This window comes from Protopterus annectens, chromosome 8.part0 (genome assembly GCF_019279795.1).
Source record: "Protopterus annectens isolate FY-2018-M chromosome 8.part0, PAN1.0, whole genome shotgun sequence".
Classification (NCBI taxonomy): domain Eukaryota; kingdom Metazoa; phylum Chordata; order Ceratodontiformes; family Protopteridae; genus Protopterus; species Protopterus annectens.
In genome coordinates, this window is record NC_056741.1 from 917,321,787 (window position 1) to 917,336,537 (window position 14,751).

Genomic DNA, 14,751 nt, shown 5'->3' on the forward strand with positions numbered 1-14,751 from the left:
ACAGTCACCAAAGCCATGGATGAAGGGAAGACAGTGCACACTGCCTACCTTGACCTGGCCAAAGCCTTTGACACTATTCCCCACTCCGGCATAATAGATAAACTCTCTTAAGTTGGCATCAATCTGTATGTTACCAGATGGGTAGCCAACTGGCTCACTGATAGAACCCACCTAGTCAAAATAGGAGAAGCCACCTCAAGCAGTACACCTATATCGTGTGGCGTACCCCAGAGTTCGGTCCTGGGGCCTCTGTTATTTGGGATATACTTTTCTGAGGTACAGGCCAAAACCAGTGGGCTATGGCTGGCTACGTTTGCAGATGACTTCAAGTTGGGAGCTGTCATCAATTCATCTAGTGACGTGGACATCCTCCAAGAGAGTCTCACCCAAACAAATGACTGGTGCCAGAAACATGGCCTCAAGCTGAATACAAATAAAATGCATCATCATCCCCTTTGGGGCGAGAGATGTCCCCACAAATTATCACATTAATAACAACATTCTAACCACATAGTCAGTCGTGAGGGATTTCGGCACACAGATTGATAGCAGCCTGACATTTGATCACCATGTTGCTTCCATTGTACGGAAAGCTTTCTACATGGCCCACCTCATAATTAAGGGTATCTCATCCAGGGACAAGGAGATGATAACATCCCTGTATTCTCCCCTTATAAGGCCCATTATTGAGTACAATGCCCCATTCAGCATGTGCCTTGCAAAGCACATGCAGCAGCTGGAGAGACCACAGAGGTTCCTCACCAGGAGAATCCAGGGCCTCAAAAATCTACAGATAGGCTAAAAGTTCTATGCCTCTAGTCTGTTTCATGCAGACTCCTCAGAGGTGACCTCTGTCTGGCATACAAGGCGATCTCAGACCCTGCCTTGATAGGTGTGCTGCATATTCGCAAGTCAAGCTCCACTCGAGTAACCAGCACATGCGCCCTCAACCTGGTCTGTGACATCAATAGGACTTGCTGGCAAGACAGATTTGTGTCCCAGAGACTCCCCCATCTATGGAATAAACTCCCTCTCCACGTCAAGCAGAATACTTCTTTACCCCTTTTTGAGCACAGTCTGGATAACTGGATGAGAAATAGAAAATACATCCCTGAGATTCCATCCGTGCCCTGCTGGACAGGGGCATCAGGTGCTGATTTGTCTAAACATGGGCTAAACGTCTGGCTAGGCTTATAAGGGCCTCAGGGCCAATAGCCTAGTAACTTCCTATGATCCTATACCAGGCTTTTTATTGTAAAACACTGTCACCACTCATATAATCATCCAAGGAATGGATTGGGGTGGTTCAGTATGTTCCTTAGATGAGGAATTGAAAGGTACACATATACGAGCCTCTGGCCTGAAAGAAAAAGGTAGCTTGTCTTGAAGCAGTTCTTTTTTACAAGACCACATGTAATTCACATTTCACCTGTAATAGCTAACAGAGTTGTACCCCCAGATATCTGGTATATAGGGAGGGGGCCCTAACTGTGATCCAAATAACCCAAGTTAATTTAGCATCTGGGACCCTGGAGGGGCCAGGCAGGAGGAATGGGATGGAGCTACTTTTTGTCAACTCACTCACTCCGGAAGGGAGGGAGATGTTTCTGAAGTGATCTGACATGCTGTCAGTGATATGACAATGCTATAAGCACACTGCAGACAGTCATAAAAATGTGGTACAAAAAATGGGGTGCTGAAGCTAACTGATGCTATTTGTTATGTTGCATGTGATAGATAGCTGTACCTAACATGCAGGAGAGTGTAGGTGATATAAGTGATACTGCCAGTTACTGCACTGCATGCTACTTCCCTTTCCCAACCTATTGGTGCTGCAGTCCCAACCCTGGGGAAGTACTGGGGACACAAAGGAAAAGGTGGAGCAATGGAAGGGGACTTAGAACAGTTGCCAAAGAAAAAAATAGCTGGCTTACTTGTGCCAGTCCAATAATACATCTCTTCCATGGTGGGGGAGTTGAACTGTCATAATAAGTTTAAACTATAGTGTAATGTATTAAAAGTAAAACATTTTTCACCAATAGGCTATACAGCACACTACAGTGAAGGTATGTCTTGTGTCTTTCGGCTTTTCCCGGTTAGGGGTCGCCACAGCAGAACTCCGGTCCGCTAAGGATTGGCAGTTGATTTTTATGTACTGGCTTGCCAGGCCTGACGCACAACCTTCAATGAAGGTACGCCCATTCACACATGTCTCCATGCAGAAGACGCTCCAGATGAGAATCGAACTGGACAGCGTCTTACTGTGAGGCGACAATGCTTCCGCAGCACCACAACCGCAGGTTACTACAGTGAAGGTATGTAATTCTTAAAAATATATATATATATATATATATATATATATATATATATATATATATATATATTTTGTCACAGTCGTTTGCTAAAATCCATTTTTTTTATCATACACACCCCCCCACTTTGTATGCCAACCATCAAGCCTCCACCTACTGGATTCCCATTCTTTCCATAATCGTGGGAGATCCATGGATCCACTGTAGTGATAGCCATGCTGGAGAAGGCACTCATTATACAGGCAGACATCTGGATGAGGATAATTTTACTATGAATGACCTAACCCCTCCCCTGGTGGTAATGTGAAGACTTGCATTAATAACGATAAATTCAGGTAAATTACATACAATAAGATTCATGGTGTAAGAAGGACACTGCGAACACAATATTGAAGATGAGCACTTTCAGTCTTTTAGTTGACGTAATGTAACTTCCCCCCTTATATCATGAGAGAACCAATCAAAACTTGTTGTTAATTGCAAATCAATTTCATTTAAAAACACATTTCCCTTTACTCAATATACCTAAAGTTAACTTAACAAAGTGCACTGTAACACTTAAAAAGTTCAACTTTACACATATAAAACCTTTAAAAAACATTTTTATAAAACAGGTAAATATATATACATGATGTGTGTGTGTGTGTGTGTGTGTGTGTGTGTGTGTGTGTGTATATATATATATATATATATATATATATATATATATATATATATATATACATATATGGAAGCCCTTCATTTCTTCAAACTTTCAAATGTTCGAAACTCATATGGCCAACACCATATGAGCAAATGTTTGAAAGGCCAGCAAATGATAGTGGAGATCCCGTTACAGTTCGGGACTGTGAGATTCCCCTTTCCTGCACTGCAGTACGATCTCAGAGTCAGAATATTTAAGTAGCAGGGGGTGTGGAGGGTGCCGGGGGGGCTTTCCCCCCTGCATAACACAGTTTTACTATGTTTACAGGTAGGTAAATGGTGCTATTTCAGGTTGTCAGTCTTTTGGAATGTCGATCATATGGTGTCGGCCATATGAAAGTCGGCATTCTGAAGTAGACCCATGTAGATATATATATATATATATATATATATATATATATATATATATGGGTCTACTTCAGAAAGAGGGAGAAAAGGACCTGTACCGATATATATATATATATGGGTCTACTTCCTAAAGAGGGAGAAAAGGACCTGTACCGATTGGCTAGACAGAGGGACAGAGCTGGGAAAGATGTGCAGCAGGTAAGGGTGATAAAGGATAGTGAGGGAAATGTACTCACAAGCGAGGGGAGTGTGCTGAGCAGATGGAAAAAGTACTTTGAGGGGCTGATGAATGAAGAGAATGAGAGAGAGAGAAGGTTGGATGATGTGGGGATAGTGAATCAGGAAGTGAAGCAGATTAGCAAGGAGGAAGTACGGAGAGCTATGAAGAGGATGAAGAATGGAAAGGCTGTTGGTCCAGATGACATACCAGTGGAAGCATGGAGGTGCTTAGGAGAAATGGCAGTGGAGTTCTTAACCAGATTGTTTACTGAAATCTTGGAAAGTCAGAGGATGCCTGAGGAGTGGAGAAAAAGTGTTTTGGTACCTATTTTTAAGAGTAAGGGTGATGTGCAGAGTTGTAGTAACTACAGAGGGATAAAACTGATCAGTCACAGCTTGAAGTTATGGGAAAGAGTAGTGAAAGCTAGGTTAAGAAGGGAGGTGATGATTAGCAATCAGCAGTATGGTTTCATGCCAGGAAAGAGCACTACAGATGCGATGTTTGCTCTGAGACTGTTGATGGAGAAATATAGGGAAGGTCAGAAGGAGTTGCATTATGTCTTTGTGGACTTGGAGAAAGCATATGATAGGGTGCCTAGAGAGGAGATGTGGTATTGTATGAGGAAGTCAGGAGTGGCAGAGAAGTATGTAAGAGTGTTACAGGATATGTACGAGGGTAGTGTGACAGTGGCAAAGTCTGCAGTGGCAGTGACAGATCCGTTTAAGGTGGAGGTGGGATTACATCAAGGATCAGCTCTGAGCCCTTTCTTATTTGCAATGGTGATGGACAGGTTGACAGACGAGATCAGACAGGAGGCCCCATGGACTATGATGTTTGCAGATGACATTGTGATCTATAGTGAGAGTAGAGACCAGGTTGAGGAGACCCTGGAGAGGTGGAGATATACTCTAGAGAGGAGAGGAATGAAGGTCTACAGGACTAAGAATATGTTTGTGTGAATGAGAGGGAGGATAGAGGAATGGTGAGGATACAGGGAGTACAGTTGGTGAAGGTGGATGAGTTTAAGTACTTGGGATCAGCAGTTCTGAGTAATGGAGAGTGTGGAAGAGAGGTGAAGAAGAGAGTATAGGCAGGGTTGAATGGGTGAAGAAGAGTGTCAGAAGTGATTTGTGACAGACGGTACCAGTAAGAGTGAAAGGGAAGGTCTATAAGAGGGTAGTGAGACCAGCTATGTTGTATGGGTTGGAGACGGTGGCATTGACAAAAAGGCAGGAGTCAGAGCTGGAAATGGCAGAATTAAAGATGTTAAGATTTGCACTGGATGTGACAAGGATGGACAGGATGGGAATCAGTATATTAGAGGGTCAGCTCAGGTTGGACGGTTTGGAGACAAAGTCAGAGAGGTGAGATGGCGTTGGTTTGGACATGTGCTGAGGAGGGATGATGGTTATATTGGGAAAAGGATGCTAAGGATGGAGCTGCCAGGTAAGAGGAAAAGAGGAAGGCCTAAGATAAGGTTTATGGACGTGGTGAGAGAGGACATGCAGGCGGTTGGTGTGACAGAGCAATATGCAGAGGACAGGAAGAAATGTAAACAGATGATCCGCTGTGGTGACCCCTAATGGTAACAGTCAAAAGAGAAGAATATATATATATATATATATATATATATATATATATATATATATATATATATATATATATAATACTGGAGCAGGCTGTGTACAATCTAACCCTGAAATACTACTTGTTAACACTTTTTTATTTTAAATGCTGCATGTTTTTAATGCTAATAACCTACTGATAAATATTCTGTCGTTAATCCCTGGGATTTTATAGTGCTTATTAGAATTTGCCAGTATGTCTCCCTGTATTCTAAAAAGGATGACCAATTTCCCCCCTATCATTTATTACTACCTTTTCCAAAATATAGAAAACAAACTTCTTGAAATTAAGACAGTTGTTGGAATATCTATAAACAGCATTAGAACTGTCTTTTCTCCTGATGTCTTATATATGCTGATAATTTTTTTTTCTTACTTGATTCTCAGTCTTTTTTATGTAAAAGGCATTACATGACAAAGAGAATGCCAAGTATACCACTCCTTTTGTCTGTTTGAAATATTCCCCCTGAAACTAAATGAAATTATTTTTCAAAACGAATTCACAGAGTTTTTCAAATAATGCTACTGGGGTAGTAAAGGGGGGGGGGGGTTGTATGTACTACATCTATGTAACCCTGATTATACATTACTAGGAACAGACTTGTTTTTTTCTAATAATTTTAAGTTAATATTCCTAGCAAACATTTTGAGATCCAATATATTGTCTACAACATTGGCTTTTCGGTAAGGTATATAAGGTTGAAACCTCTTGACAGTAACACTCCATACTATTCTGTTATTAGTGTCACTATAATTGTAAATTTTAAATTCTTCAAATTCAGAGTGTGTTGTTGTCAGAAATGTCTCTTACCATTGGTAATGAGGAGTCTTCCTCCCATTCCCTCTACGTTGACCCCTTGGATATATCAGGGATTCTGCTGCTGGTTCCCCATGACAGTTCATGTTATTGCACCTGAGAAGTTGTTTTGTCTCTCAGTCCCACTGATCTCTTGGGAAAGGAGGTAAAGTCCTGCCAAAAATTTGAAACTTCTTGTTCGTAAAAACATTTTGTTGAGTTGAATCCTCAGAAACATGCTGCACCACACTGTCGTCTGTCTCCACAAATGTAACTCTGTTGTTGGAACCACTCTTAAGCAACAGGTAGGTGTGTTTTTCTCATATTCTTCCCAGTCTTTTGTAATTTCTTTTCCTTCCTTTTCTTCACCATGTCGACATTTGTTCAACCCTATTAAAAACACATTTGTAAAGTTCTTAATGTGAGGTGAAAAACAAATCCCCTGTGATTTCATGTTGCAATGAAATAATCTCTTCCTTCAAACCTGTTATTGTCTGTTGGTTGTCTTTTATTAAAAACCTCATGAAATCCAACCTGGTATGGTCGAACAATTCAAGCAATTCATTTTTCCTTCAATTGTGGCACTTTCTTAAGTGTTTTGCTAAGTGTGACTATAAGGAAAATGTCATTTTTCTTAGTATTGATGTTAAGGATTTATTTATGTCCATTCCCCACAATGAGGGTATAAACTATTTTATTGAAGCACTGACTTTAGGTTCTAGAATTACACAAGATTCTATTTATGTTTTATCAATGTTATTGGAACTAGTTTTCAAAAATAATTTTGTTTGGTTTCAGGGGGAATATTTCAAACAGAAATGGAGGGTGGTTATGGGGACACTGTCAGCCCCAGTTTTTGCAAACGTCATCTTGTGGTTATAGAAAACTAAATTTATTTTTGAATAAGTCCATCAGAAATCCTTCTATAAATATTATAATTTTTTGGATGATATCCTCATTTTATGGGATAATGATGTGCAAAAAATTCCACAGTTTATAGATTATATAAATTCTATCACTACTTTTTGTCTTTTATCCATACAGTGGATTTTAAAAGTTGTAACTATCTAGATGTACACACACCTATATAAAAATAATGAGAACAACTGTTATGAATCATCCATTTATAGAAAACCAACTTACTCAAACAGTTTTCTCCATTTTGACAGTAACCATCCATACTGGCAGAAAAGGAATTTGTTAAGGGGCCAGATAAGACTTTCAAGATTGATTACTGAAGACAAATGTTTGCGTAATGCATTTTCTATCTTAAAAACTGTTTAAAAAGAGGAACCCCCCCCCCAAACCTGTTAGAGGAACAGGAAACCCTTGTTTAAGACCAACTTTATATGGTCCTTTACTGAGGCATCCAGGTTGCCAATCTACAGCTATTAAGAAGGATGTTAGTAGTCATATTAGTTGCGTTTTAACCTTCGACCAATATTCCCCGACCATTAGATGTATAATAGAAGAAAACTGGAGTAGGGTGTTTGGGGCATTTAAATTGACAGATAAGTTGGACCAAATGCCCAGGATAGCATTCAGGAGGGGAGGAACATGAAAAATATTTTTGAAAAACAACAAAAATTCAGGCTTTAAAAATTATCATAATAAAAGAATGAGGACATGTGGTGCCTGTAAGGAGTGCATATACATCTACGAGACTACCAATATGACTATTGGAAATTACAACAAAGTTTTTTCTTTACAGGGTCATTTTCACTGTAATACAAAGGGAGTGGTATACATGGTATTCTGTAATGCCTTTTATATAGGAAAGATTGAGAATCAACTTAGAATTTATCAGCATATACATGCCATCAGGAAAAAGACAATTCTAATGCTCTTTATATACATGCCAATAACTGTAATAATTTGAAGAAGTTTATTTTTTGTATGATGGGGTAGAAATTGGTCACCCTTTTTAGAATACAGGGAGACATATTGGCAAATTCTATTGAATGCTATGCAAATCCCAGGAATTAACGATAGCATACCCATCAGTAGTTTATTAGTATTAAAAGCAGGCAGAATTTAAAGTTTAAAAGTGTTAACAAGTAGTATATCAGGGTTAGATTATACACAGCCACTTTCAGCATTATATATATTGTGTATATATATTTACATGTTTATTTTTAAAGGTTTAATATGTGTAAAGTTGAACTTTTTAAGTGTTACAGTGTACTTTAAGTTAACTTTATGTATGTGTCTTTCGGCTTTTCCCGGTTAGGGGTCGCCACAGGGGAACTCCGGTCTGCTAATGATTGGCAGTTGATTTTTATGTACCGGCTTGCCAGGCCTGACGCATAACCTTCAACGAAGGTATGCCCATTCACACATGTCTCCACGCAGAAGACGCTCTAGCTGAGAATTGGACTGGACAGCATCCTACTGTGAGGCGACAACGCTACCGCAGCACCACCACCGTAGATACTGAGTAAAGGGAAATGTGTTTTTAAATGTAATTGATTAGCAATTAACAGCAAGTTTTGATTAGTTTTCTCTTATGATATATGGGGAATTTCAAATTGTAATTTTATCTGATGAAGTTCCATTACATCAATTAAAGGAACAAAAGTGCTCATCTTCAATATTGTGTTCACAGTGTCCTTCTTGCAGCACGAATCGTGTTGTGGAAGACTTGCTTTACCATGAGGACCACCTATGCACATCTGTTTTTGCTTGTGTAACTCCTCCACACGAACTGACAAGGGCTACTACCATCACTGGCTTTCATGGTCAATGACATGTTCTCCTTGCACTGGCTTGTCACATTCTGACCCCTCCCATCCTCCAGTGGAGACTATGTCTGCACTATTAGCAGTTGAACCACTAATCAAACCCACATCATCTGGAGCACAGTCAGGGCTTTATCTATTTTTGCCATCAGTGAAGGGCAACAACCATCTTTCTAAAACCACCTGAAGAAAATAGATTCACAAATAAAAAGCTTTTTTGTTTGGTTCCCACTGAAACTGTTTTCCCATTAGCTGTGCTGAATCCCCTCCTCAATCATCTGCTCCACCCACTCTAACAAGTGTTAACCTGTCTATCTGTCTATCTGTATGTCTGATTTGCCTCTTTAACTGGTTCCCCATTCCCCCTCTTTAGAACAGAGAAATCCTTAATGTAAGCAAGGAGTTTGTGAGTGTTGATGCGCAGAGAGAAGAAAAGTGATTAGGAAGTTCTGATATGGTACCATCCTGACAGCTGTGTATTGCTTTTTTTGGATGTCTTACCCACTGGCCTACCTGCCCAATTCCCCATGAACATTATATATGCACCTGCCCCTGGACTAGTGTCATTGGTCTCCACTAATTACAGATAGTGCTTTGGCTGAAAACACACCTCCCCCTCCTGGGATAATGAAGCTGACAAAAATGCTACTCCTCCCCTCCCCAGCTGACTTCTTAGGGAACAAGCTCACTACCAACTCAGTTCTCTTGGATCACAGTCAGGGCTCTATCCCTTTGTACTATGGAGCCAGAGTATTTGTCTGTGAAAGAACTAGAGGCCTACATACTCCTAAATGGGACAGACTCCAGCTTCCCCACTTATAAATAACCAGCACCAAGGTTTTGCTATCAGGAATAAAGAATGCAGCGTTCCAAAGCAAATTTTAATATGACAGGCTTGGCTTAATAAAACAAAATTTGAAGAACCCAACCTCAAGGAATTTTACAATACCACAAAGCCAATATATTAATAGTATATATAATTTTCATATAATTCTAGAGTAACAGTCACAAAGTCTGTAGCAGTACACCAAATGTAGATTGTTTCCTTTATAAAGTAATCTTATATCTTCATATAAAACAATGTCTTTTACAAAAATATTTCAAAAAAAGGCACTTAACATTTCAGATTAGTACAATAACGAAATTCTTGCCAGAAAAATTCCCAAAGTTCTATAAACTCCTAAGTCACTTTTATCTGTTATAGATGTTAAATTACAGGCCCCACAATATTAAAAAATATGTGTTTTCCTATAAACCCCTGGAAAATATCTGAACAGTTTTGGTCAGTCTCTGCTTAAATATTTGTTTATGCTCTTTCATTATTATAAAGTATTAGTCATACCTTTTCTTTCCAGTGTATTTTTACTCTTGGTAACAATGCTGCTGCCCTAACATTTTGCATATACATGGTAACAAAGGCGTTTGTGATTGTCAAGGAAAACAATAAGAGGTTTCCTTAATGAGTATGTAAAGCCATAGGGGGTCTTTTTCACTGTCATTTTAGAAATACTTCAATCCTGCTGAGAAAGTTGAAAAAAACCCAACTGAATCATAACCGCAAACACTACTTATATCCTAATGTATTTATCTGTGCAAGTGTGAAAGCAGAATGCAATAGCTGAGAAAAAAACATACACATTTAACAATTCTTTAAGTCTCATTGATCCAGTGCAAATTTGTTTACATTTTGGATTCCACTTTTTACAAAACTATTCATTCAAAATTTTAGACAGGTATTCATAATAAGTGCAATTTTGTCTTGCACTGCATCTGTTATTAACTTTGCCCTGCTTCAGCATTCCTGCAGCTTCTGTTGAGTGTTTTAAATGATTATCATATAATGAAGGCTGGTTTCTTATTTGATGTGCTTCTCTTCTTCTAATAGCAAAGATTTAATATTTTAACAGTGGACAGCCTGGTAATTCTCATCTCCCTTGGAGTGATTTTGTATAAATCCAAGCATTAAAATGCATACATTGCCAAGAAGGTATTCAGTATTAAACTGACAAACGTTAATATTTTACAGTAATTGTGTGCATTCATTAATATTACTTGATTCACACACAGACTGGTACCTTTCAAAAATATGGAATGACTGTGTTGCACAGGCAACCTAAATAAGACATAATGCCATAAAGAACAAGGAGCTTGCTCATGTCTTTAGCAAAGCACTGTCTAAATTACAGAATACTAGGTATATTTAGGTTCCATGAACTGATGCTGTTTAAACATGATGGCAGGGACATTGATAGAGATAATACTTGATTTAAATGGCAGTATTTTGTTGTAATACAAAGGCTTAAATTAAAGTTTTGCATTTAAGCCATATTTGGCATCAAAATGCTAATGCACATCACATCTTAATCTGATTATTTACTGAAACTGAAGTGTAAGAAATCAATTGTCACCTTAATGTGCTGTCTGTATTTTTATAGGGTCTGCTTGCTCCCATACATAATGACCACCAAGCCATCCCCAGTTGTATTTGAGCTTGTTCATTCCCCTGAACTTGGCATTCACAACATGAGAGTATGAGAAGTCTGCAGGGGATGTCATTCAGGAAGCCATGGTGGTGCACTGTGCAATGAGGACACAGCATAAACCCTAACTCCTCCCCCATAGGAGTGCCCACTCCCATGCACCCATGGTGAAGCCTTCAATGCTACCATGTCTTGTTGGCAGGACATATAGTCCTGGGCCATTCTTGTATTGCTGCCCCTTCTCCAAGGAATTGTGGCATTGGATGCTCCTGGTCCTGGTCCAGGTCTGCAACCCACCACAGATAAGTGCACCCATCCCCTATTTCATCTCCAAATGAAGTCTGAACTGCTAACCAAACTCTGGTTAATCAGGCCATACTCAGAGTTTTACCATTGTACACAGCAAAGATGGCTGCTGTATTTGTTATAGAATCATATGATTTATTTAATGAATTATTTTTCCCTTTTAAGGTCTATTTTATTTTTAGCCACTTCAGTGCTTGCTGCTGTGTAGTTTAAATAATATGTTTATTGGCACACCTCACCTGTTTATGTCATTGTGGATAATTAGTTTCCTATCAGAATGATGAATGGTCTCCAACCCAGTAAATAGCAGACAGTATGACACCAGATAACAAAGTAGTGGAGCGACACAAAATGGAAAGAAAAAAAAACAATTCAAGTTGCTAACATTTTTCCTTAGATTTGTCTTGACTATGAGCTGACAGAGATGCATGGAAAGATGCAAAAGACAGACAGGGAAAGAGAGATGGTAGGTAACTTCAGGATGAGAAGAGTGGTTTGTGCTGAGTATTAAAATACATTATGTTGGCTAGAAGCAGATATAGCTCAAAAGTAGGTCAGCATATACCACATGAGACACTGTGGCTAGGGCTAATACCTACACTAAGAGTATTAGAGACACTGTGGCTAGGGCTAATACCTACACTAATAAGAGTATTAGAGACACTGTGGCTAGGACTAATACCTACACTAATAAGAGTATTAGAGACACTGTGGCTAGGGCTAATACCTACACTAAGAGTATTAGAGACACTGTGGCAAGGACTAATACCTACACTAATAAGAGTATCAGAGACACTGTGGCTAGGGCTAATACCTACACTAATAAGAGTATTAGAGACACTGTGGCTAGGACTAATACCTACACTAATAAGAATATTAGAGACACTGTGGCTAGGGCTAATACCTACACTAAGAGTATTAGAGACACTGTGGCTAGGACTAATACCTACACTAATAAGAGTATTAGAGACACTGTGGCTAGGGCTAATACCTACACTAATAAGAGTATTAGAGACACTATGGCTAGGACTAATACCTGCACTAAGAGTATTAGAGACACTGTGGCTAGGACTAATACCTACACTAATAAGAGTATTAGAGACACTGTGGCTAGGGCTAATACCTACACTAAGAGTATTAGAGACACTGTGGCTAGGGCTAATACCTACACTAATAAGAGTATTAGAGACACTGTGGCTAGGACTAATACCTACACTAATAAGAGTATTAGAGACACTGTGGCTAGGGCTAATAACTACACTAAGAGTATTAGAGACACCGTGGCTAGGGCTAATACCTACACTAAGAGTATTAGAGACACTGTGGCTAGGACTAATACCTACACTAATAAGAGTATTAGAGACACTGTGGCTAGGGCTAAAACCTACACTAATAAGAGTATTAGAGACACTGTGGCTAGGGCTAATACCTACACTAATAAGAGTATTAGAGACACTGTGGCTAGGACTAATACCTACACTAATAAGAGTATTAGAGACACTGTGGCTAGGGCTAATACCTACACTAATAAGAGTATTAGAGACACTGTGGCTAGGGCTAATACCTATACTAATAAGAGTATTAGAGACACTGTGGCTAGGACTAATACCTACACTAATAAGAGTATTAGAGACACTGTGGCTAGGACTAATACCTACACTAATAAGAGTATTAGAGACACTGTGGCTAGGGCTAATACCTACACTAAGAGTATTAGAGACACTGTGGCTAGGACTAATACCTACACTAATAAGAGTATTAGAGACACTGTGGCTAGGGCTAATACCTACACTAATAAGAGTATTAGAGACACTGTGGCTAGGGCTAATACCTACACTAATAAGAGTATTGGAGACACTGTGGCTAGGGCTAATACCTACACTAAGAGTATTAGAGACACTGTGGCTAGGACTAATACCTACACTAATAAGAGTATTAGAGACACTGTGGCTAGGGCTAATAACTACACTAAGAGTATTAGAGACACTGTGGCTAGGGCTAATACCTACACTAAGAGTATTAGAGACACTGTGGCTAGGACTAATACCTACACTAATAAGAGTATTAGAGACACTGTGGCTAGGGCTAATAACTACACTAAGAGTATTAGAGACACTGTAGTTAGGGCTAATACCTGCACTAATAGGAGATTAACTATGTTGTGTAACGCTGTTAACAGGATAGTGTCACAAAAATGGAGCTCAGATATTACAGAATGTTTATGAAGGTACAGTAAATAAAGCCAGTGAAGGATAATGTGTAGGCTTCGGTGATAAACAGAGGTGTAGGGAGAAGAGGATCTGTACAATAAAAAGGGATGAGACAGTAACAATGTCATAATTTGAGTGTAATGTTCTTAAGAGATGGCTGGTGAATAGAGTATGGAATGAGGGAAGAGCAGGGTGAAAAAGAGATAGCACATTAACTGTGCATGATGAGGTAAGATAAGACTAAAGACGTATTTGAGAAAGACATAGAAAGATAAAATAATCTCAGGGCAGTGAGACAGTGACGTGAATTCCAGTTAGTGGACATACATTTGGTTATATTCAAGAGTTGTATTGGGAAAAACCTTGCTGTAGAGTAAAGAAAGACTTACAAAATGTTTGTCTTTTCATATTTGTTTTTCAATGAAGATTGATGAAAGCAACATAATCAATTTATTTATTACCTTTTGTATTAGTTGCTAGTTCCAACAATCTTTCCATTTTATTTCTTTTTTGCATAGGAAATAATAAATGTAATAGTAAAAGTATATCTGTGGAGTTTTCAAAGTTAATTTATTTATTCTATCACACATATAGTTGCAGTTTAATAAAATATACACTTCTAACTATGAGCTTGATTGCTGGGAAAATTGTGTGTGCTGTAGTACAGCCTTTAAATATTTCACTGTCTGTTTATTTTGTGTGTTAAATATAGCAAGTCATTGTGAAACTTGGTGGGCTTCTTAACCTCCATGACTCAATTAATTGGGGGCCTGTTTCAGTAAAAAGGTGAAATTAACAGGATGTGCTCTCCTCTGTTTATATTTAATTGGTAGTTAATGCATGTATTCATTGATTGGTTAGTTTGCTAACGGACAGAGAAAAGATTCAAAGCCTAGTATTTCTTAACGTGGAAGTCATGGACAGGATACAGTGGTAACTTCACATGTTGAACATGAATACGTAGAACACACAGAAAAGTTAGGTTTCATTTTTTTAAGAAGACAGGAGAGGGTC

The 14,751-nt window shown here is 38.8% G+C and overlaps 2 protein-coding genes across 2 annotated transcripts in view; both read left to right on the forward strand.

The window, feature by feature from the left end:
- Positions 1–14,751, forward strand: part of ARHGAP33 (Rho GTPase activating protein 33) — a gene marked incomplete in the record, with an annotated part of 3,206,105 nt that overhangs the window by 296,969 nt on the left and 2,894,385 nt on the right.
- On the forward strand, positions 12,547–13,752 carry LOC122808360 (mucin-21-like). The gene has a single exon (XM_044079326.1). The coding sequence runs from the start codon at positions 12,547–12,549 to the stop codon at positions 13,750–13,752; it is 1,206 nt and encodes a 401-aa protein (XP_043935261.1).